Source organism: Pristiophorus japonicus, chromosome 18 (genome assembly GCF_044704955.1).
Source record: "Pristiophorus japonicus isolate sPriJap1 chromosome 18, sPriJap1.hap1, whole genome shotgun sequence".
Classification (NCBI taxonomy): Eukaryota; Metazoa; Chordata; class Chondrichthyes; family Pristiophoridae; genus Pristiophorus; species Pristiophorus japonicus.
In genome coordinates this window covers 51,717,060-51,741,927 of record NC_091994.1, presented here as the reverse complement: position 1 = coordinate 51,741,927, position 24,868 = coordinate 51,717,060, and the positions used below count along the sequence as shown (strand labels likewise).

Here is a 24,868-nt window from a genome sequence, read left to right as displayed (position 1 = left end):
AGGAAAGAGTGGTAGAGAGGCAAAGAGGTTTAGGCAGGGAGTTCCAGAGCTTGGGGTCCAGGCAACAGAAGGCACAGCCACAAATGGTTGAGCGATTATAATCAGGGATGCTCAAGAGGGCAGAATTAGAGGAGCGCAGACATCTGGGGGGGAGGTGGGGCTGGAGGAGATTACAGAGATAGGGAGGGGCAAGGCCATGGAGGGATTTGAAAATAAGGATGGGAATTTTGAAATCGAGCAAGACAATGTAGGTCAACGAGAAAGGGGTGATGGGTGAGCGGGACTTGATGCGAGTTAGGACACGGGCAGCCGAGTTTTGGATCACCTCTAGTTTACGTAGGGTAAAATATGGGAGGCCAGCCAGGAGTGCGTTGGAATAGTCAAGTCTAGAGGTAACAAAGGCATGGATGAGGGTTTCAGCAGCGCATGAGCTGAGGCAGGGGCGGAGATGGGCGATGTTACAGAGGTGGAAATAGTCGGTCTTAGTTATGCTGCGGATAGGTGGTTGAAAGCTCATTTCAGGGTCAGATATGACACTAAGGTTGCGAACCGTCTGGTTCAGCCTCAGACAGAAGTTGGGGAAAGGGATGGAGTCAGTGGCTAGGGAACGGAGTTTGTGACAGGGACCGAAAATAATGGCTTCAGTCTTCCCAATATTCAATTGGAGAAAATTTCTGCTCATCCAGAACTGGATGTCGGACAAGCAGTCTGACAATTTAGAGACCGTGGAGGGGTCGAGAGAAGTGGTGGTGAGGTAGAGCTGGGTGTCATCAGCGTACATGTGGAAACTGACGCTGTGTTTCCGGATGATGTCGCCGAGGGACAACATGTAGATGAGAAATAGAGAAAAGATGGAAGCTCATGGAACTAAGGGGAAAGTGACAGTATGGATGCAAAACTGGCTCAGTGACAGGAAGCAAAGGATGGCGGCCGGATGTTTTTCAAAGTGGGGGTTGGTTTGCAGCGGTGTTTCCCAAGGGTCAGTTTTGGGTCCATTCCTCTTTGCAATTTTTATATACAAGCTAGACTAGGATGTAGAGAGCAGCTTTACAAAGTTTGCAGATGATATGAAACTTGGCAAAGGTGTAGATCATGATGAGGATAGTTATAGGCATCAGGATGACCCAGACTGGATGGTGAAATGGACAGAGGCATGGCAGATGGAGTTTGATGCGGAGAAGTGATGCACTTTGGGAGGACTAATATGGAAAGACAATAAACTATAAATGGCACGATTTTGAAAAGTGCAGATTAGCGGAGGGATCTCGATGTCCATATACACAAATCCTTAAAGGTGGCAGGGCAAGTTAAGGTGTATAAAAAGCATATGTGTTACTTGGATTTACCAATAGAGGAATAGAAGATAAAAGCAGAATGATTATGCTAGAACTTTATAAACCATTGGTTGACCTGGATTTCCAATTGTGCCCAAAGCACAAATGCACCGCCCACCTATGAATGCTTGAATGGCAAAGTCTATCTCCCTACGATCCATCACATGCCAACAGGTTACACAGTGAGAGCAGGACCAGGGGATAAAAGGAAAACAACAACAACAAAAGCAACAACTGCAAAACAGCCAATGTGAAGTCACAACCAGGGAAGGAGCTGATTGGTGAGTAGCTGGTAAATGTTTCTAGATAATAGTCTATTAAATAGAGACATGGCAGGGCAGCATAGTCCCGTGCAATGCACATCCTGTGCCATGTGAGAACTCCAGCATGCTTCCTGTGTCCTGGAGAACCACGTATGCATGAAGTGTTGTCAGCTGGAGGAGCTCGAGCCCCGGGTTTCGGAGCTTGAACAGCAGCTGGAGTCACTGAGGTGCATCCGCGAGGCTGAGAACTTTGTGGATAGCACATTTCGAGGAGGTGTACATCCCGCAGATAAAGAGTATGCAGGCAGAGAGGGAATGGGTGACCACCAGGCAGAAGAGAAAGACCAGGCAGGTTGTGCAGGAGTTCCCTGAGTGCATCTCACTCTCCAACCAATATTCAGTTCTGAGTACTGGTGGGGGTGATGACTCCTCTGGGGAGTATAGCCAGAGCTAAGTCCGTGGCACCACGGGTGACTCAGCTGTACAGGGGAGGAGGAAGAAGAGTGGGAAAACAATAGTGGTAGGGGATTCAATAGTTAGGGGATCAGACAGGTGTTTCTGCAGCCGCAGATGTGACTCCAGGATGGTATGTTGCCTCCCTGGTGCCAGGGTTAAGGATGTCACTGAGCAACTGCAGAATATTCTGGGGGGAGGGTGAACAGCCAGAGGTCGTAGTTCAGATCGGTACCAACGACATAGGTAGAAAGAGGGATGAGGTCCTGCAGGCAGATTTTAGGGAGTTATGGAAAAGTTTAAAAAGCAGGACCTCAAAGGTAGTAATCTCCGGATTACTCCAGGTGCCACGCGCGAGTGAGTACAGAAATAGGAGGATAGAGCAGAGAATGCATGGCTGGAGAGATGGTGCACGAGGGAGGGCTTCAGATTCCTGGGGCATTGGGACCGGTTCTGGGGGGAGGTGGGACCAGTACAGGCCTGACGGGTTGCACCTCAACAGGATGGAACCAATATCCTCTTGAGGAGGTTTGCTAGTGCTGTTGGGAGGGTTTAAACTAATTTGGCAGGGGGATGGGCACTAGGATGTAATATTAGAAAGGGGAAATAAAGTGCTCAAGGGATTGGGAGAGGCAGAGAGCACTAAAGTAAGAAATAGTAAGGTATTAGATGGGGTCCAACTAAGAGAGAACACAGGATGGTCTAAGATGGGTTTGCAGTGTATATATGTCAACGCACAAAGCGTAGTAAACAAGGTAGGTGAGGCACAAATAGCCACATGGGAATATGATGTGGCAATAACGGAGACCTGGCTCAAAGGGCAGGATTGGGTATTAAATATTTCTGGCTATAAGGTGTTCAGGAAAGATAGGGAAAGAAAGGTGGTGCGGCAGTATTGGTTGAGGAGAAAGTTACAGTGTTGAAGAGACAGGATGTCCTGGAGGGGCCAAGGACAGAATCGATATGGCTATGGTTAAGAAACAATACAGGTGCCATTTCATACTAAGTGTATTCTATAGGCCACCAAATAGTGGGAAAGATATGGAGCAGTAAATTTGCAGATAAATTGCAGAGAGGTGCAAGAACTATAGAGTAGTGATAATGGGGGACTTCAACTATCCTAATATAGACTGGGATAGTAATAGTGTAAAGGGCAGAGAGGGGGAAGAATTTGTGAAGTGTGTTCAGGAGAACTTTCTTGATCAGTATGTTTCCGACCCGACGAGGAAGGAGACATTGCTGGATCTGGTTCTGGGGGATGAGGTGGGTCAAGTGGAGCAAGTGTCTGTCGGTGAACATTTAGGGAACAGTGATCATAGTATCATATGGTTTAGATTAACTATGGAAAAGGACAGGGAGCAATCTAGAGTAAAAATTTTTAACTGGGGGAAGGCCAATTTCAGTGGGATGAGAACGGATCTGGCCCGGGTAAGCTGGAATCAAACTTGGCAGGCAAAACTGTAATGGAGAAAGAGAGAGAGAGAGAGAGAGAGGGTGTACGAGAGAGAGAGAGTGTACGAGAGAGAGAGAGAGGGAGTGTACGAGAGAGAGAGAGGGAGTGTACGAGAGAGAGAGAGAGAGGGAGTGTACGAGAGAGAGAGAGGGAGTGTACGAGAGAGAGAGAGAGAGAGAGAGAGAGTGTACGAGAGAGAGAGAGAGAGAGAGAGAGTGTACGAGAGAGAGAGAGAGAGAGTGCGGGTGTACGAGAGAGAGTGTATGAGAGAGAGAAAGAGAGAGAGAGAGTGAGGGTGTACGAGAGAGAGAGAGAGTGTACGAGAGAGAGAGAGAGTGTACGAGAGAGAGAGAGAGGGGGTGTACAAGAGAGAGAGAGAGAGTGTAAGAGAGAGAGAGAGGGTGTATGAGAGAGAGAGAGAGAGAGTATGTACGAGAGAGAGAGAGAGGGTGTACGAGAGAGAGAGTGTACGAGAGAGAGAGAGAGGGAGTGTATGAGAGAGAGAGAGAGGGAGTGTACGAGAGAGAGAGAGGGTGTACGAGAGAGAGAGAGAGAGAGAGAGAGAGAGAGAGTGCGGGTGTACGAGAGAGAGAGAGTGTACGAGAGAGAGTGTACGAGAGAGAGAGAGGGTGTACGAGAGAGAGAAAGAGAGAGAGAGAGTGAGGGTGTACGAGAGAGAGAGTGTACGAGAGAGAGAGAGAGGGTGTACGAGAGAGAGAGAGAGAGAGGGGGTGTACGAGAGACAGAGAGAGTGTAAGAGAGAGAGAGGGTGTATGAGAGAGAGAGAGAGAGTATGTACGAGAGAAAGAGAGAGAGAGTGTACGAGAGAGAGAGAGAGAGAGAGAGAGTGTGTAAGAGAGAGAGAGGGTGTACGAGAGAGAGAGAAAGTGAGGGTGTACGAGAGAGAGAGAGAGAGAGAGAGTGTATGAGAGAGAGTGTAAGAGAGAGAGAGAGAGTGTAAGAGAGAGAGCGGGTGTACGAGAGAGAGAGAGAGAGAGAGAGAGGATGTAAGAGAGAGAGGGCTACTTTTAAAGAGGAAATAGTTTAGGTACAGTTGCGGTACGTTCCCACGTGGGGAAAGGCAGGGCAACTAACGTCAGGGCTCCCTGGATGCCGAAACAGAGAATATGATGAAGCAGAAAAAGAGGGCGTATGACAGATGTCAGGTTGCAAATACATCCGAGAATCAGGCTGAATATAGAAAGGTCAGAGGGGAAGTGACAAAGAAAATAAGTGGGGCAAAGAGAGGGTATGAGAATAAAATGGCCACCAACATAAAAGGGAATCCAAAAGTCTTCTCTAGGCACATAAATAGTAAACGGGTAGTAAAAGGAGGGTGGGGCCGATTAGGGACCAAAAAGGAGACCTATGCATGGAGGCCCAGGGCATGGCTGAGGTACTAAGTGAGTACTTTGCATCTGTCTTCACTAAGGAAGAGGATGTTGCCATAGACATGGTGAAGGAGGAGGTAGTGGAGACACTGGATAGGATAAAAATTGATAGCGGTATTAGAAAGGATGGCTGTACTTAAAGTAGCTAAATCATCAGAGCGGATGGGATGCATCCTAGGACGCAAATCGCTGAGGTACTGGCCATAATCTTCCAATCCTCCTTGGATATGGGGGTGGTGCCAGAGACTGGAGAATGGCAAATGTTACACCGTTGTTCAAAAAAGGGTGTAAAGATAAACCCAGCAACTACAGGCCAGTCATTTTAACCTCGGTAGTGGGGAACCTTTTAAAAACAGTAATCAGGGACAAAATTAACAGTGACTTGGATAGGGATGGATTATTTAAGGAAAGCCAGCACGGATTTGTTAAAGGCAAATTGTGCTTAACCAACTTGGATCGAATTTTTTGACAATATAACAGGGTTGATGAGGGTAATGTGGTTGACGTTGTGTACCTGGATTTCCAAAAGGCGTTCGACAAAGTGCCACATAATAGGCTTGTCAGAAAAATTGAAGCCCATGGAATAGAAGGGACAGTGGCAGCATGGATAGAAAATTGGCTAAGTGACAGGAAACAGTGAAAGGTTGTTTTTTGGACTGGAGGAAGGTAGCCAGTGTGTTCCCCAGGGGTCGGTTCTAGGACTACTGCTTTTCTTAATATATATTAATGACTTGGACATGGGTGTACAGGGCACAATTTCAAAACTTGCAGATGACACAAAATTTGGAACTTTAGTGAACAGTGAGGAGGAGAAGGATAGACTTCAAGAGGATATAGACAGGCTGGTGGAATGGGCGGACACGTGCATACAAAATTTAATGCAAAGTAGTGTGAAGTGATACATTTTGGTAGAAAGAATGAGGAGAGGACATATAAAGTAAATGGTACAGTGCATGAACAGAGAGACCTGGGGGTATGTGTGCATACATCATTGAGGGTGGCAGGGCAGGTTGAACAAGCAGTTAAAAAGGCTTACAGGATCCTGGGCTTCATAAGTAGAGGTATAGAGTACGACAGTGTGGAAATTAGACGAACCTGTATAAAACACTGGTTCGGCCCCAACTGGAGCATTGTGTCCAATTCTGGGCACCACACTTTAGGAAGGACGTGAAGGCTTTAGAGAGGGTGCAGAAAAGATTTACAAGAATGGTTCCAGGGATGAGGGACTTCAGTTATGTGGATAGACTGGAGAAGCTGGGGGTGTTCTCCTTGGATCAGAGGAGATTGAGAGGAGATTTGATAGAGGTGTTCAAAATCATGAGGGGTCTGGACAGAGTAGATCGAGAGAAACTGTTCCCATTGGTGGAAGGGTCGAGAACCAGAGGCGACATGAGGAAAACCTTTTTACGCAGCGAGTGGTTACGAGCTGGAATGCGCTGCCTGAGAGGGTGGGGGCAGAATCAATCGTGGCTTTCAAAAGGGAGTTGGATAGGTATCTGAAGGAAAAAAACTTGCAGGGCTACGGGGAACAGGTGGGGGAGTGGGACTAACTGAGAGTCGGCACGGGCTCGATGGGCCCAACAGCCCTTTTCCATTCTAATTCCATGGGCTAAAAATTTAGTACAGCCCGGTTTGAAGCAGTGACACTGCCTGATCGCTAACTTTAGCGCTGGGCGATGTTTACCGCCTCTAACCGGGATATTCACATTGAGCGCCCCAAGAGGAGAGTGGATCGCTAAGGGAAGCGTTCCCCACCCCTCTTCGTGCACTAACCAGCATCCCAACGCCTAACGGGGTGGTCAGTGGGACCACCCAAACACTGAAAGAAAAGCCAAGGCAGTGTGGAGCATCTCGGGGAGGTACACTAATGGGAAAAAAATCATTGTAACTGCTCACTGGCTCCCCCTCGGACATATCGTTCCGGCAGCTTCTCCGTGACTCCTCCTTTACCCGTCAGAAGCAGCGCCACGTGCTACGGCAGGCCGAAGCAGTCACGTTCGCGACCCCGAGGCTACGGGGTCGTTGTAGACTCGGTGATGTCACCAAGTGGGCGGTGCTAGAGTGCACAGCGCTGACAGTTAGCGCTGTCGGGAAACCTCCACTGAAGTTGGCAGGAGGCAGTGACAGCGCAGCGCCCGGGCGGTAAGCGCTTAGCGACCAGTTAGCCCAGCTCTCGCAAGGAATTTCTAGCCCTGTGATCTACTGACGCCCAGGTCCAACAATAAGCTCTCACTGTCCAGAGTCGGCAGAGTAGGACCTGGGGCCCTCTGCTGGGTTCATCAACATTTTCAGGAAACTTTAATCTGGTTCCTTGGCTGCTTTCCTCATTCTATCTATCTTGCTTTTTCTATGAATATTACATTTCAGCAGTGCTTTTGAATTTCATAAGAAGGGAAAAAACTGCTTTAGAGCAGGCTGCAGGATTACTGTGCAGTACATCAAAAGCTGTTTTCAGTTGTGTGATGGTGATGCAGTGGTAAGCATGGTTGCCTTCCAAGCTGTTAACCTGGGTTTGATTCCCAGCCATCACATCACTTAGTTTCTACTTGAGGATAAAATGATCCTCTGCTGACTCTGGTTGTAAGCAGTTCTTAAAGTAGTTTCCGAAGGCTTTTGTTTAGCAACCCGGGCAGCAATTGTCAGAACAGGTTAAAATCAGACACATTAGAGCATCTTTCCTTACTCATTTTGAAAGTAAGAGATGTTCGGAATTGAGTCCAGGTCAACTGCTTGGAAGGCAACCATGCCTAGAGCAGGACAAGGAGACGTCCTGCGGTATTAATCGGTTGGGATGCTGTACTTCAGAACCATAGAAGGCGTTTTGCCTTTCCATAGTGCTGGTTACAATTAACTGAAGGGCCTCCTTAAAGAAGCAGCAACTTTCCACGCTTACTCCTTCCAATTGGCTCACTCCACACGGCTGGATTGATGCAGCGTTGATGGTGCTGCCACACCCCATTACAGGAAGGCCCTCCACCATTGCGAGTGTGTGGTGAATGAGCTGCTCAGCCCCGCATTCACCGTGATGTGTCCGATCTCCAAGATTGACCCCTGATGCTTCCTGTGTCTCATAGAGTCATAGAATCATCGGAATTTACAGCACGGAAGGAGACCATTTCGGCCCATCCGTGCCGGCCAACAAGAGGTTATCCAGCCTAATCCCACTTTCCAGCTCTTGGTCCATAGCTCTGTAGGTTACGGCACTTCAGGTGCACATCCAAGTACTTTTTAAATGTGGTGAGGGTTTCTGCCTCTACCACCCTTTCAGGCAGTGAGTTCCAGACCCCCACCACCCTCTGGGTGAAGAAATTTCCCCTCATATCCCCTCTAAACCTTCTACCAATTACTTTAAATCTATGCCCCCTGGTTATTGACCCCTCTGCTGAGGGAAATAGGTCCATCCTATCCACTCTATCTAGGCCCCTCATAATTTTATACACCTCAATAAGGTCTCCCCTCAGCCTCCTCTGTTCCAAAGAAAACAAACCCAACCTATCTAATCTTCCTTCCTAACTAAAATTCTCCAGTCCAGGCAACATCCTCGTAAATCTCCTCTGTACCCTCTCTAGTGCAATCACATCCTTCCTGTAATGCGGTGACCAGAACTGCACGCAGTACTTCAGCTGTGGCCTAACTAGTGTTTTATGCAGTTCAAGCATAACCTCCCTGCTCTTGTATTCTATGCCTCGGCTAATAAAGGCAAGCATTCCGTATGCCTTCTTAACCACCTTATCTACCTGGAACTGCACTCCAAGGTCCCTTTGTTTCTCTACACTTCTCAGTGTCCTACCATTTAATGTGTATTCCCTTGCCTTGTTAGCCCTCCCCAAATGCATTACCTCACACTTCACCGGAGTGAATTCCATTTGTCACTGTTCTGCCCACCCACCTGATCAGTACATTGATATCTTCCTGCAGTCTGCAGCTTTCTTTTCTATTATCAACCACACAGCTGCCTTTAGTGTCATCTGCAAACTTCTTAATCATACCCCCAACATTTAAGTCTAGATCATTGATGTATACCACAAAAAGCAAGGGACCCAGTACTGAGCCCTGCGGAACCCCACTGGATACAGCCTTCCAGGTTCAAAAACACCCATCAACATTACCCTTTGCTTCCTGCCTCTGAGCCAATTTTGGATCCAACTTGCCACTTTACCCTGGATCCCATGGGCTTTTACTTCTGTGACCAGTATGCCATGTGGGACCTTCTCAAAAGTCTTGCTAAAATCCCTATACACGTGTCCTGCCAGTGTGCTCGGAGGTCACCCTCTGGAAGCTGGCAGAGAGCTGCTGCCACCCCGCACCTGCTCGTGCGCTCAGGGGAGAGGGTGGGAAGTTACAGGGAAAAATGAAATGAGTTCAAAATGAACTCGGCACGCTGACAGTATGTTCAGCTCCTGGGAGGGATTCTGAGTCGAGGAGTGAGGAAACGTCCCACAATTCCCCTTCCTGTCCCAAACTGCAGGGTCTGCACAATTGGGGCGGAGTATTGCCCAACTATGACTTGTCTTTATTGGCTTTCTTACAGATGTGTGCACCCACAGGTTGCAGTGTACGGGTCCATACTGTCATGTCTTTAGATGCTCTGACAATGACTCCACGAGGCAATGTGTTGTACTTGAACTGTAGTGACCTTAGTCCTTTATTGATAACTCCAGAGTGAGGATCACACCTGCTGGCCTGCCTTTTATACTAGGCCGGGCACACCTGTACAGGTAACCTACAAGTCTCCCACTGCGGTGCCCTCTGGTGGCACACCTTGTACTAGTACAAGCAGTAACCATGTAGGATACATGACACGTACGGTGTAAGACCATTTACTGTGATGACTATCCATTTCTTTGCACTTGTTTCCAGGTGGAGAGTTGCACTGTGTCCTGTTTCTCACAACTTCATTCATTCATGGCGTAAAGTCAATAAACTGTTCCTCACAAAGCACAAAGCTGGCCCACAGCTCTGCTCAGGAAGAGACTCAAACACCGAGCACTGTGCTTTGTGGGTGGCTGGGTGGGGGGAGCAGGGAGCTCACCATCCTCACTGTCCCCATTCCGAACTCATCACAATGTTATTTCATCAACGTGATTAGCTTCAGAGTTGAGCAACATGCAGTCGGGCGGGGGGGGGGGGCGGGCAGGGGAAGGTTTTATGATTGTATCAACGGCCGCCCTGACCTGCGAGAGAACATCTCCGAAGCTTGGGGCTACAATAAGAGCTGGAGTGGCCACTGCAACTTCCAGCGGGAGCTGATACAAACGTGCGAAGGCTTCAAGGTGGGCGACTGGGTGATGTCATCAGGACCCAGGTCGGCGTTTGGCACGTGGGCAGGAGCATCGGTGGGGACCAGGTACAGCAGAGGAGCGGGAAGGTCGTGGCGGACCTGCGACGAGTGATCGGGACGGAGGAGCGATGAGAGATCGTGGCTGAGATTCGATGGGTGATCGTGGCGGAGGTTCGGTGAATGTTTGGTGCGCAGGTGCGGCGGGAGAAGCTGTAGCAGGACATTTGGAAAAGCAAAATTCGGTCAGGCAGAGTCAGCATGGATTTATGAAGGGCAAGTCATATTTGACAAATTTGCTGGAATTCTTTGAGGATGTAACGAACAGGGTGGATAAAGGGGAACCAGTGGATGTGGTGTATTTGGACTTCCAGAAGGCATTTGACAAGGTGCCACATAAAAGGTTACTGCACAAGATAAAAGTTCACGGGGTTCGGGGTAATATATTAGCATGGGTAGAGGATTGGCTAATGAACAGAGAGTCGGGATAAATGGTTCATTCTCTGGTTGGCAACAAGTGGGGTGCCGCAGGAATCAGTGCTGGGATCCCAACTATTTACAATCTATATTAACGACTTGGATGAAGGGACTGAGTGTAATGTAGCCAAGTTTGCTGATGATACAAAGATAGGAAGAAAAGTAATGTGTGAGGAGGACACAAAAAATCTGCAAAAGGACATAGAAAGGCTACGCGAGTGGGCAAAAATTTGGCAGATGGAGTATAATGTTGGAAAGTGTGAGGTCATGCACTTTGGCAGAACAAATCAAAGAGCAAGTTATTATTTAAATGGAGAAAGATTGCAAAGTGCCACAGTGCAGCGGGACCTGGGGATACTGTGCATGAAATACAAAAGGCTAGTATGCAGGTACAGCAAGTGATCAGGAAGGTCAGTGGTATCTTGGCCTTTATTGCAAAGGGGATGGAGTATAAAAGCAGGGAAGTCTTACTACAGCTATACAAGGTATTGGTGAGGCCACACCTGGAATACTGCGTGCAGTTTTGGTTTCCATATTTACGAAAGGATATACTTGCTTTGGAGGCATTTCAGAGAACGTTCACTAGGTTGATTCCGGGAATGAGGGGGTTGACTTATGAGGAAAGGTTAAGTAGGTTGGGCCTCTACTCATTGGAATTCAGAAAAATGAGAGGTGATCTTATTGAAACGTATAAGATTATAAGGGGGCTTGACAAGGTGGATGCAGAGAGGATGTTTCCACCGATAGGGGAGACTAGAACTAGAGGGCAAAATCTTAGAATAAGGGACCGCCCATTTAAAACTGAGATGAGGAGAAATTTCTTCTCTCAGTGAGTTGTAAATCTGTGGAATTCACTGCCTCAGAGAGCTGTGGAGGCTGAGACATTGAATAAATTTAAGACAGAAATACCGTTTCTTAAATGATAAGGGGATAAGGGGTTATGGGGAGCGGGTGGGGAAGTGGAGCTGAGTCCATGATCAGATCAGCCATGATCGTATTGCATGGTGGAGCAGGCTCGAGGGGCCGTATGGCCGACTCCTGCTCCTATTTCTTATGTTCTTATGTACTTATGAGATCATGGCGGAGGTGCGGCGAGTGTTTTTGTTGCAGAGGAGCGGCGAGAGATCGTGGCGGAGGTGCGGCTAATGAGGGTACAAGGCCCAGAAGAGGTGAAGGCTCAGAGGCAGCATGGACCAGCCCACACTGCGCTATGTGTGCGCACTAGGTCCGTGCAGCAGAGCAGGTCTCCAGTCATCCTGGTTAATCCTTGCCACTGGACCAAGACCTAGCTCTGTCAAGCCCGTGTGGTGGCTGGTGTGCAACGGCCATCACACGTTAAAAAAATCCACGCACAGTCTTCTTCCACCTCCTCAGTTGGAGTTCAGGACTGGAATATTGGGTCCTTCATTGAGACACCTGTGAACTCTCGTGGAAGCAAGTTATCCTCGTTCGAGGGAGCGCTGATGATGATGGATGACGATGATTGTATCAACGGCCCTTCAGAGCCAGAGGGACTCAGAAGTCCAGGCCTCAGTTTTAGTCCGAGTATTTGATGAATGATTCCTGGTGATTTTATCTCAAGCCCTGCTTGGGAGGAAAGAATCTCACATATCCAGAAAGACTCCAGAATGCACCAGCACTTGTTCACAGGGTTTACTCAGGCCTCAGTACATGGCTTGGCACAATATTATGGAGCCTTTGATCGATTCCAATGCCATTTCTCACACACTGGCTAACAAAGCTTTTAAGATGCAAAAAGAGGGAAACAAATCACTACGAAGGACTGAGAGATTGATCAGGACCTGTAAAGACGAAAGGTATATCAGGATTTCGGCTCTCGGCCCTTGGTCAGTGCATTATGGAGATGGTTGGGTGGGGCTCGGTAAATCTGGCCGTCTCCTCACAGATGCTGAGGGACCCACTGTGACTTTTCCGTGTCCCCTGTTTTTGGAACAAAACTCCTCCGTTAACACAGCAGGTAGAGAACGTGTCCTGTTTACACTGCGGCCGCCTGCCCATGTGCAGTGTTTGTTAACCAAAGATGGCCCACACTCTCTGAATATCCCCTGCGGGGTCGAACAGGCCCATGTACGTACAGTTACTGAACGTTTGGAGAGCAGACTGAGCCTGTGACAGCTGTGAGCACACTGGCAGGAAACTTCCTGTGAATGAGAGCAATGAAACCTTTTACATCTTGACCCAAGGTGGTTCTGAAAGATTTCAAAGAGGCCCAGATCGCAAGGACACAGGCTGAGGGGAGTGAGGGAGGCAGGGATGTTACAGTCAGTGGGAGGCGAGAGATTGGGAGTTTAATTCCCTAAAGGGGTACGGAGTGGGGACTGAGGGGTTGCTCAGCAACAGTCTGGTCTGGAGAGGCTTGTGTCGGTGTACGGTACCTAACAGTATAATGACCACTACATGTGTGTGTGAGAATGTGCGTGAGTGTGTGTGCGCATCTGTGTGGTGTGTGGTGTGTGGTGTGTGTGTGTGTGCGCCTGTGTGTGAGAATGTGCGTGAGTGTGTCTGTCTGTCTGTGTGCATGGTGTGAGTGTGTGAGCATGTGTGTGAGTGTGTGAGTGTGAATGTGTGAGTGTGTAAGTGTGGATTTGTGTGTGTGTGTGTGTGTGTGTCTGTGTGAATGTGAGTGGCTGTGTGTGTATGAATGTGTGTGAGTGTGTGCGAGTATGTGTGTGTTTGAGCGTGTGTGTTTGTGAGAGTGTGCGTGTGTGTGTGTGTGGCTGTGTGTGTGAGTGTGTGTGTATGAGTGTGTGTATGAATGTGTGTGTGTGTGCATGTGTGTGTATGTGTGTGTGTGTGCGTGCATGTGTGTATGTGAGTGTGTATGTGAGTGAGTGTATGTGTGAGTGTGTGTGTGTGTGAGTGCGTATGTGTGTGTGAGTGTGAGTGAGTGTGTATGAGTGTGTGTATGAGTGCGAGTGTGTGTGTGTATGAGTGTGTGTGAGTGTGAGTATGTGTGTGAGTGTGTGTGAGTGTGAGAATGCGTGTGTGTGTGAGTGTGGGTTTGTGTGTCTGTATCTGTGTGTGTGTGAGTGTGAGTGTGAGCATGTGTGGCTGTGTGTATGAGTGTGTGTATGAGTGTGTGTTTGAATGTGTGTGAGTGAGTGTGTGTGTGTGTGTGAGTGAGTGAGCGAGTGTGTGTGTGTGAGTGTGAGTATGTGTATGTGAGTGTGTGTGTATCTCTGTGGGTGTGTGAGTATGTGTGTGTGTGAGTGTGTGTGTGTGTGAGAGTGCATGTGTGTGTGTATGTGAGAGTACGTGTGTGGGTGTGAAAGTACGTGTGTGTGTGTGAGTGCGCGTGTGTGTTTTGTGAGAGTGCGTGTGTGTGAGTGCGTGTGTGTGTGTGAATGCGTGTGTGTGTGAGTGAGTGTATGTGTGAGTGAGTGTGTGTGTGTGAGAGTGTGTGGGAGTGTGTGTGTGAGTGTGAGTATGTGTACGTGAGTGTGTGTGTATCTCTGTGGGTGTGTGAGTATGTGTGTGAGTGTGAGTGAGTGTACGTGAATGTGTGTGTGTGTGTGAGTCTGTGTGTGTGTGAGTGAGTCTGTGTGTGTGTGAGTGAGTGTCTGAGAGAGTGTGTGTGCGTGTGTCTTTGTGTTTGAGTGTGTCTGTCTGTGTGTCTGTCTGTGTCTCTGTGAGTGTGTGAGTGTGTGTGTCAGTGCGTGTGTGAGTGTGAATGTGTGTGTAGGTGTGAATGTGTGTGTAGATGCTGGGTGGATCTTCCCCTATCTCAGGAGCCTCCTATCAACAAGAGCATTGACGACGAGATCCAACACCGCCTCCAGTGCGTCAGTGCAGCCTTCGGTCGCCTGAGGAAAAGAGTGTTTGAAGACCAGTCCCACAAAACTGTCACCAAGCTCATGGTCTGCAGGGCCGTAGTAATACCCGCCCTCCTGCATAGCTCAGAGACATGGACCATGTACAGTAGACCCCTCAAGTCGCTGGAGAAATACCACCAGCGATGTCTCTGCAAGATCCTGCAAATCCCCTGCGAGGACAGATGCACAAACATTAGCATCCTCGACCAGGCCAACATCCCCAGCATCGAAGCACTGACCACACTCGACCAGCTCCGCTGGGCAGGCCACATTGTCTGCATGCCAGACACGAGACTCCCAAAGCAAGCGCTCTACTCGGAACTCGTCCACGGCAAACGAGCCAAAGGTGGGCAGAGGAAACATTACAAGGCCTCCCTGATAAAGTGCGACATCCCCACTGACACCGGGGAGTCCCTGGCCATAGACCGCCCTAAGTGGAGGAAGTGCATCCGGGAAGGCGCTGAGCACCTCGAGTATCGTCGTCGAGAGCATGCAGAAATCAAGTGCAGGCAGCGGAAGGAGCGTGCAGCAAACCAGTCCCACCCACCCCTTCCCTCAATGACTATCTGTCCCACCTGTGATAGGGACTGTGGTTCTCGTATTGGACTGTTCAGTCACCTAAGAACTCATGCTAAGAGTAGAAGCAAGTCTTCCTCGATTCTGAGGGACTGCCGATGATGATGAGATGATGGGTGACAGGATTGGAGTGGCGACTGAAGGATTGCTCAGAACCAGCTGTGTCCCAGCCCTTGCTGCAGTGAAGTGTCTGTCTGACATAGACCCCTGGAATCTCAGTCACACTTCTCTGGCAGGAGACCGGAGGAATACCTGAAGAAACTGTTGTGTCCTTACACGCTACTGTAAATCAACACGAGGCACATACTGGAGACAAGGTCACTCTGTGACCTGTACCTTTATTCACAGGACCAAGAAGTGATGACGCTGCATGGGACCTCCCTTTATATACCTGGATGACCAGGTGAGGAGTGTCTCCCACAAGTACACCCCCTGTGGTCAAGGTGTGCATTTCTTAGGTGTATACAGTATGCAGTGTTGTTACATGAAGGTTACAGTTACATGAAGGTTACATATATGACATCACCTCCCCCAACGTCTTTGGGTCAAAGATTGAGTCTTTCAGGCGGTCTGGTTGTTGAGCCTTGACATGCATCTTTGTCACCTGTGGTGATTCCGGCTTGTCCGGGCTGGCCGCAGGGACTATGCATGTTGCTGAAGGTTCTTGTGTTCGTTCAATGGCAGCATCTCATGATTTTCCTCAATGTCCATGCTGAACCTTTTTTTTACTTGGTCCATTTGCTTGCGGCATATCTGTCCATTGTTAAGTCTGACCACTGACCCTATTCCCCTCTTTACCAATTACAGTACCCTCAAGTCACTTGGGCCCCAAAGCGTGATTAAGAACAAATACAGGGTCATCGATTTCTACACATCTCCCCTTTGAGTTATGGTCATGGCACTCATGCTGGGACTGGCGCTTGCCCTCAACAATGTCTGACAGGACAAGATGAATGAGAGACAGCCGAGTTTTAAGTGTACGTTTCATGAGTAGTTCTGCTGGCCAGACTCTCGTGAGTGAATGCAGTCGGGACCTATAGGCCAGCAGGAATCGCGATAGGCGGCATTGAAGGGAGGGTCCTTGAATCCGGAGCATGCCTTGTTTTATGATTTGGACCGCACGTTCCGCCTGGCCATTGGAAGCCGGCTTGACTGGCACTGTCCTGACATGTTTGATGCCATTACCCGACATGAACTCCCGGAATTCATAGCTAGTGAAGCACGGGCCGTTGTCGCTAATCAGGATGTCTGGTAAGCCGTGGGTCGCAAAGACCGCATGCAGACTCTCCACTGTGGTGGATGTCGTGCACGAATTCAATATGATGCACTTGATCCATTTCGAGTACGCATCAACAACAACGAGGAACATTTTCCCCATGAATGGGCCCGCGTAGTCTACGTGAATATGTGACCATGGCTTGGTGGGCCAGGGCCACGGACTACGTGGGGCCTCCCTGGGGGCATTGCCCAGCTGGGCACACGTCGTGCACCTGCGAACACAGTGTTCCAGGTCTGCATCAATTCCTGGCCACCATACATGTGACCGGGCAATGGCCTTCATTAGCACAATGCCTGGGTGCTCGCTGTGGAGTTCCCTGATGAATGCTTCCCTTCCCTTCTAGGGCATGACTACCCGGCTGCCCCATAGTAGGCAGTCGGCTTAAATGGAGAGTTCATCTATCCGTCTGTGAAACGGCCTGATCTCTTCAGGGCATGCTCCGTGTGCGGGCGCCCAATCCCCAGTAAGGACACATTTCTTAATCAAGGATAGGAGGGGATCTCTGTTTGTCCAGGTTTTGATCTGGTGGGCTGTGATGGGGAAGCCTGCGGTGTCGAAGGCATCGACAGCCATGACCATCTCTGCGCTTTGCTCCGCTGCCCCCTCAGTGGTGGCCAGTGGAAGCCTGCTGAGCGCGTCAGCGCAATTTTCGGTGCCTAGCCGGTGCTGTTTGGTGTAGTCATACGCAGCCAGCGTGAGAGCCCATCGCTGTATGCGAGCTGACACATTGGCATTGACAGTTTTGCTGTCAGACAACAGGAATGTTAATGGCTTGTGGTCCGTTTCTAACTGGAACCTTCTGCCAAAAAGGTACTGGTGCATCTTTTTCACCCCGTAGGCACATGCGAGTGCTTCCTTTTCAACCATCCCCTCCTCGTCGTCAAATGTTATGTCCTTACACTCTACTGCAAATCAACACGAGGCACATATGGGAGACAAGGTCACTCTGTGACCTGTACCTTTATTCACAGGACCAAGAAGTGCTGACCCTGCGTGGGACCTCCCCTCTATATACCTGGATGACCAGGTGAGGAGTGTCTCCCACAAGTTCACCCCCTGTGGTCAAGGTGTGCATTTCTTAGGTGTATCCAGTGTACAGTGTTGTTACATGAAGGTTACAGTTACATGAAGGTTATATACATGTCAGAAACGGTGTCAATGGCTGAAAACCAGGGTTTCCACCGATGCTCCACCAAAGTTACAGCAGCAGAATGATGCAGAAATTCAGAGCCTTACTTTCCAGGCTGACACACCAAGACACACCACTTTATGGAGTGTACCTGAGAGCTGCTGGTATCCCACTCCTGCTCGTGCCTGCGGAGGGGAGGGCTAGAAAATTAGAGGAGTAAAATGAAACTCATGCCTGGCCATGGACACGGGGGAATGGAGGTTCAGGGGCACTTCAGATGTTTTGATCCAACATCCTTTTTCTGTATGAGTGAGAGAGCTCCCCTCCGAGATGGGTGTTTCGAGTGAGCCATAGACTGTCAGAGGGTCCCAGGTTTCATCGGTTCGAGTCTGTCGACTCCTATAACTGCCGTTAATATTGCTGGGCCGATGAAGGCAAATGTTGGGCAGAATCCCAACTACGCAAAATAAACCCAACATTGCTGAAGTCAGCTTATGGGCCTGAGAACTAATGACTCATTTAATCCCACAGTCAATCCATCAGAGCGCGCAGGTATCTATCTGCCATGGCACAGGGGCAGCTTTCTTGCCTTTGAGTTCTCCTGCTGATTCTTCAGTGCGGCTCTGAGAGTGTTGGACAGTTGGAGGTGCCATCTTTCCGCTGAGACGTTAAACAAATGCCCTGTCTGCCCTCGCAGGTGGGAGTGAAAGGTCTGATGGCACTATTCAAATAGGAGCAGAGGATTTCTCCCTGATGTCCCGGCCAATCATCATCATTATAGGCAGTCCCTCGAAGCGAGGATGACTTGCTTCCACTCTAAAAGGGATGAGTTCACAGGTGTTTCAATGAAGGACCTGATATTCCAGATCCCGAACTACAGCTTGAAGGGTGGAAGATGCCTGTGCGGGGCTTTTTAACGTGTGGTGGCCGTTGCACACCAGCCACCACACGGGCTTGACAGAGCTAGGTCTTGGTCCAGTGGCAAGGGTTAACCAAAACGACTGGAGACCAGCTCTGCTGCACGGAACTAGCGTGCACACATATTGCAGTGTGGGCTGGCCCATGCTCCCCCTGGGACCTCGCCTCTCCTGGGCCCTGAACTCACGCCTGACCTGGGCCCCGATCACTTCGCTCCACGATCTCTCGCCGCTCCTTCGCCCCGACCTTGCCGCTCCTGCTGTACCTGCCCACGCTCCAATCAGTGACCTGGACCTTGGTGACATCCAATCCTGTCACTGTCTTCGCTGCCATCGCCCTCCTGCACCAGCTCGCGTAGTACCTAGCTGTGGTATGCCACCACACTGCTCCAGGGGCAAATGTTGGGCAGAATCCCAACTACGCAAAATAAACCCAACATTGCTGAAGTCAGCTTATGGGCCTGAGAACTAATGACTCATTTAATCCCACAGTCAATCCATCAGAGCGCGCAGGTATCTATCTGCCATGGCTCAGGGGCAGCTCTCTTGCCTTTGAGTTCTCCTGCTGATTCTTCAGTGCGGCTCTGAGAGAGTGTTGCACAGTCGGAGGTGCCATCTTTCCGATGAGACGTTAAACAAATGCCCTGTCTGCCCTCGCAGGTGGGAGTGAAAGGTCTGATGGCACTATTCAAATAGGAGCAGGGGATTTCTCCCTGGTGTCCCGGCCAATCATCATCATTATAGGCAGTCCCTTGAAGCGAGGATGACTTGCTTCCGCTCATGGTCTGTCGCAGGTCGGCGCCTTAAAAGGAGCGGCGCGCAGTGGCCCGGCCAATATTTATCCCTCAACCCACAGGTCTGAAACTATGCTGTTATCTCAATGCTGAATGTGGGAGCTTGCTTTACTCAAATTGGCAGCTACATTTCCTGCATTACAACAGTGACTACACTTCAAAATGCACTTCATTGTTTGTAAAGTGCATTGTGACATCCTGAGGTCATATCAGGTACAATATCAATAAATAAAAATGAACGATTGTAGCAACCTTACAGGTGTAGGCTGCCCGTCCCAAGAATGCCCACAATTTTGGTCTTTGTAATGTATTTGCTTCATGGGTTCTTTGCTTAAGAATCCATAGCAACACACTGCTACTAAGAACTAGTTGGTTTATTAGCAAAGGTTTAACAATCACACTACATATTACCAGTTCATCCACCAGGCTCACAACCGCCTGCCCCATCGTGGATCCCCCGAACCCAACTGGCTGGGGTTTTATTGAGTCTTGTGAACATCACGTGACTGGCTAAGTCACTCCCAACTCAACAGCTCCACCAACCTGTGGGCATCCTCACAGGGACATACCTTACAGATAGGGGGTTTGTGGGGGAGGTGGTGTCTGGATCTACCCGCAGTGATGGTGCTCGGTTAGAGCTGGGCGGAACCCTCCAGGATTGTTCCAGACTGACTGATTAATCTCCCGGTCACTGCTGCAAGCAACCCCGGTGGAGAAAAATCATAGGGGCATTAAGAAAACGGTGGGGGGGTTCGACAGTCGAGAATCATCCAATCAGGTAACAAAGAGTCTGTTCACCTTCTAATTGGCCGTGAGAAGGCGGTTGGAGGCGGAGGCCATACGGTGATATCGGCGAACCTAACTGGGGCTATCGGTATTCTGGGCCGACTGGATCCACAAGTCTGATTCTACGAACAAAGCTCCAACTATTCAACTTTAAGGATAAATACAGAGAGAGAGTGCAAAAACAAGGAAGTTATGCTGAACCTCATTTAAATAGTGTGTAGGCCCCAGCTGGAGTATTGTGTCCGATTCTGGGCACCGCACTTTGGGAAGGGTGGCGAGGCCTTGGACAGGGTGTGGAGGGAGATGTGCCGCAATGGTTCCAGGGATAAGGGACTTCAGCTCTGTGGACAGACTGGAGAAGCTGGGCTTGTTCTCCTTGGAGCAGAGAAGGTTAAGGGGAGATTTGAAAGACGTGTTCGAAATCATGAAGGGATTTGATCGAGTAAATAAGGAGAAACTGTTTCCACTGGCAGAAGGGTCACTAACCAGAGGACACAGAATTAAGACAATTGGCAAAAAAACAGGGGGAGACGAGGAAGAATTACGCAGCGAGTTGTTGTGGTCTGGAACACGCTGCCTGAAAGGGCGGTGGAAGCAGATTCAATGGTAACTTTCAGAAGGGAACTGGATATATACTGGAAGGGGAAAGTTTGCTGGGCTCTGGGTGAAGGCTAATTGGATACGTCTACCAAAGAGCCAGCACAGGCACGTGATAGGCCGAATGGCCTCCTGTGCTGTGTGAGTCTATGATAACTGCACAACAGCATAAATTGAAATCGCCAGATTAAAATGCTTTAAAATTTAAAAGGGCTAGCATAAAATCATACAGAAAGGCACAAACTCGGTTAGCAATTCTTAAAGTTCTTTCTTACCACATTGTCAGCGCCCTCACTGGAGTTCCCCAGCTGGGAGGTGGCATGCGTTCTGACTGGGCCCCAGCAGTCCTGCAGCCTGGGGCCCCATTAGATTACCCGCTCTATTATTTGGTTTGGCAAACAGGGTCTTAATAACACATGGTTTGAGGCACTTGTCTATTAATGTGATTACTGATGATGAATGGGCAGAATATCAGGTCATCTTAGTTCAGTGGATAGAAAAGCAAATACAATAATGCACACCTTAAGGCTGTAGTAGGTAAGCAATCAATTTAAGACATTTCTAAACCATACCTTTTATGGTTATATAAACCCCGGCCCTCAGCCAGAACAACTTAGACAGAAAGAAGCTCTCCTCGCAGCAAACTAGGTGAGTTTGCAGTCGATTTCTTATCTTACATTTATGTGTGCGATTCTTACATCTTATGAGATATCTATAAACTGTTCAATGTCACCGGCTTCTGTTAAACCTCCTCGTGTCGATCTCAGTGTTAAGCCTTCTTATTTCAATCTCAATGTTAAATCTAATTTCGATCTCACGATTACACGGGATATACGGCACAGAAACAGGCCATTCGGCCCAACCAGTCCATGCCGGCGTTTATGCTCCACTCGAGCCTCCTCCCGTCTTTCCTCATCTAAACCTATCACCATAACCCTCTATTCCCTTCTCCCTCGTACACTTGTCCAGCCTCCCCTTAAATGCATCGATACTATTCGCTTCAACCACTCCCTGTGGCAGCGAGTTCCACATTCTCACCACTCTCTGGATAAAGAAGTTTCTCCTGAATTCCCGATTGGATTTCTTGGTGACTATCTTATATTGATGGCCTCTAGTTATGCTCTTCCCCACAAGTGGAAACATTCTCTCTGTATCCACTCTATTAAAACCTTTCATCATTTTAAAGACTTCTATTAGGTCACCCCTCAGCCTTCTTTTTTCAAGAGAAAAGAGACCCAGCCTGTTCATCCTTCCCTGATATATATATACCCTCGCATTTCTGGTATCATCCTTGTAAATCTTCTCTGCACCCTCTCCAATGCCTCTATATCCTTTTTATAATATGGCGACCAGAACTGTACGCAGTGTGGTCTAACCAAGGCTCGACACAGGTTTCCTCCCCACTTTTCGATTCTATCCCTCCAGCAATAAACCCCAGTGCTTGGTTTGCTATTTTATGGCCTTATTAACCTCCGTAGCTACTTTTATTGATTAGTGTTTGTTCTCCGAGATCCCTTTACTCCTTTATCCCATTTAGATTCTTAGTTTCCAAGTAATATGTCATCTCCTTATTTTTCTTATCAAAATGTAATCCCTCACATTTATCTGTGTTGAACTTCATTTGCCAATTATATGCCCATTCTGTAAGTTTATTAATGGCCTCCTGTAATTTGTTGCAGTCCTCCTCAGTATTGACTATCCCTCCAATTTGGTGTCATCCGCAAATTTAGAAATTATGTTTTTGATTCCAAAGTCTAAATCTTTACTATAAATTGTGAACAACAGCGGTCCCAGCACTGATCCTTGTGGAACACCACTACCCACCTTCAGCCACTGTGAATAGCTACCCTTTACCCCTACTCTCTGCTTTCTGTCTTGAAGCCAGCTAGCGATCCATTCTGCGACTTGTCCCCTGACTCCACATTCTCTGACCTTGTTCATCAGTCTATTACAGGGTACCTTATCAAAGGCCTTTTGAAAATCTGGATAAATTACATCTGTGACATTACCCTTGTCTACTCTCTCTGTTACCTCGTCAAATAATTCAATGAGGTCGGTCAAGCAACACTTTTCCTTTTGAAATCCATGCTGACTATTCATTATTATATTTTTGGTTTCTAGATGTTCTTCTATTTTCTTCTTTAGTAGGGATTCCATTATTTTTCCTACCACCGATGTTAAGCTGACTGGTCTATAATTCCCTGGACATGTTCTACACCCCTTCTTAAATACAGGTATTACACTAGCTATCCACCAGTCCTTGGCCACTACACATTTTTCTAATGAATTATTAAATATGTGTAATAGTGTCTCTGCTATCTCTTCCCTGGATTGTTTTCAAATGTGTGTGTGTAATCCATCTGCACCAGGGGTTTTATCCTCTTTGTGCTCGATTAGTTTATTTAATATATCCCGTCTTTTTATTTTAAATGTGTTTATATCATATCTAATCTCATCTTCTGATGTCATGTCTCTCCTTGGTAAATACTGGAGCAAAGTATTTATATATTATTTCTGCCATTTCACGAACGCTGCCTGTGATTTTATCCTCACTGTCCCTTAGTGGCCGATTCCCATCCCGACTTTGCTGTGGAATATTTTACTATTTTATTTTATGTTCCTTGATCATTTAATTTCCTCTTTGCCCTCTTAGTTATAATTCTTATTAAGTCTCCTCATTTCAATCTCAGTATTAAATCTCCTCATTTCAATCTCAATGTTAAGCCACCTCATTCCATTGCTCGAACAGACTGAAATGAGCTAACATATTTTCTACAATAAAAACAGAAAATGCTGGGAACACGCAGTGGGTCAGGCAGCATCTGTGGAGAGAGGAACAGAGTTAATGTTTCAGGTCGATGATCTTTTGTCAGAACTGAAAAAGTTTTACGATGTAACAGGCTTTAAGCAAGTGCAGAGGCAGGGAAAGGGAGGAGGGGAGGAAAGAGCGAAAGGGTGGAAGACAGGAGAGATTAAATGACAAAAGGGATGATAGTGCGAGGTGAAATGAGATGGTAATGGGACAAGTTAAAAAACAAAAGATGGGTCTGGAAGAAGAGTAAATCACCGTCCAAAAAAATGGGGGCCGAGGTTATGATCTTAAATTGTTGAACTCGATGTTGAGTCCAGAAGGCTGTAAAGTACCTGATCGAAAGATGAGGTGCTGTTCCTCGAGCTTGCGTTGAGCTTCATTGGAACAGTGTAGGAGGCCAAGGACGGAGAGGTCAGAGTGGGAGTGGAGCGGAGAATTAAATTGGCAAACGACCGGAAGCTCGGGGTCACACTTGCGGACTGAACGGAGGTGTTCCGCAAAGCGGTCATCCAATCTGCATTTGGTCTCCCCAATGTAGAGGAGTCTGCATCATGTTATTTGGGCAAAGGCAGCAGCCATTTTTTGAACAGCGCGATCCCACAAACGACTGAATTGTTTTTTGGTGCGTCTGTCGAGGGAGGAATATTGACCAAACACCAGGTGAAATCACTGCCCTTCTTGAAAGAAATATAGAAGTTACAACCTTGAAACGGGCCGTTCGGCCTAACCAGTCTGTGTCAGCGTTTGCCCACCACACAAGCAAATAAAAGAAAGTCTTGGATTTATATAGCGCCTTTCACGACCACCGGATGTTTCAAAGCATTTTACAGCCAATGCTCCACACTTAGGCAAAGGTCGAGAGAGCTACCACTCCTTTGGAACCGTACTGCAATTTGGCCCGGTGACTTTGGGAGAGGAACGAGAAACGAGTCAGGAAATTAGGCAGGAAATTCATGCTTTGAGAAGGGAAGGAAAGTTACTGACTTGTGAGATGTCTCCGTGTCTACTTTACCCTTCCGTTTTACAGTGTTCCATAAAGGCCTCCACACGGTGACACGCCACCCTCTGGATACTTCACGATGGAGCTCTGCCTGCTCCTGGCCTGTGTTCTGAGCACAGTCTGTGCCTCCTCAAAGACCCCGAGCTCAACTGAGGACTGGGAAACCTGGAAGGCCAGCTGTGGGAAGAAATACAACAGCAAGGTAAGAAATCCCAAATGTGGAGAAAATTAACCCAGGACATATTCCTATGCCTAACCCTCCTATTTCCTAGAATTAGAAGTTATGGTTGTTGTAAGCTATGAGGCCTGCCAATTGCTGTAGCAACAACTTGCATTTCTATAGCGCCTTTCAGAACCTCGAAACGTCCCATTGCGCTTTAAAACCAACAAAGTACTTTTGAAGCATAGTCACTGTTGAAATGTAGGAAAAGCAGCGGCCAATTTGCGCACAGCAAAATCCCACAAACACCAATGTGATCATTGTTTTAGTGATGTT

General features: G+C 48.2%; 1 protein-coding gene across 5 annotated transcripts in view; it reads left to right on the top strand.

The window, feature by feature from the left end:
* LOC139228722 (cathepsin K-like) overlaps positions 1–24,868 on the top strand; it is a 180,395-nt gene that overhangs the window by 128,146 nt on the left and 27,381 nt on the right. For all 5 annotated transcript variants that reach the window (XM_070860009.1, XM_070860007.1, XM_070860008.1 and 2 more), the window contains exon 2: positions 24,400–24,574. In XM_070860009.1, coding sequence (XP_070716110.1) covers positions 24,452–24,574 — 123 coding nt within the window. In that variant the 5' untranslated portion in view covers positions 24,400–24,451. The remainder of the gene's footprint in view (positions 1–24,399; positions 24,575–24,868) is intronic.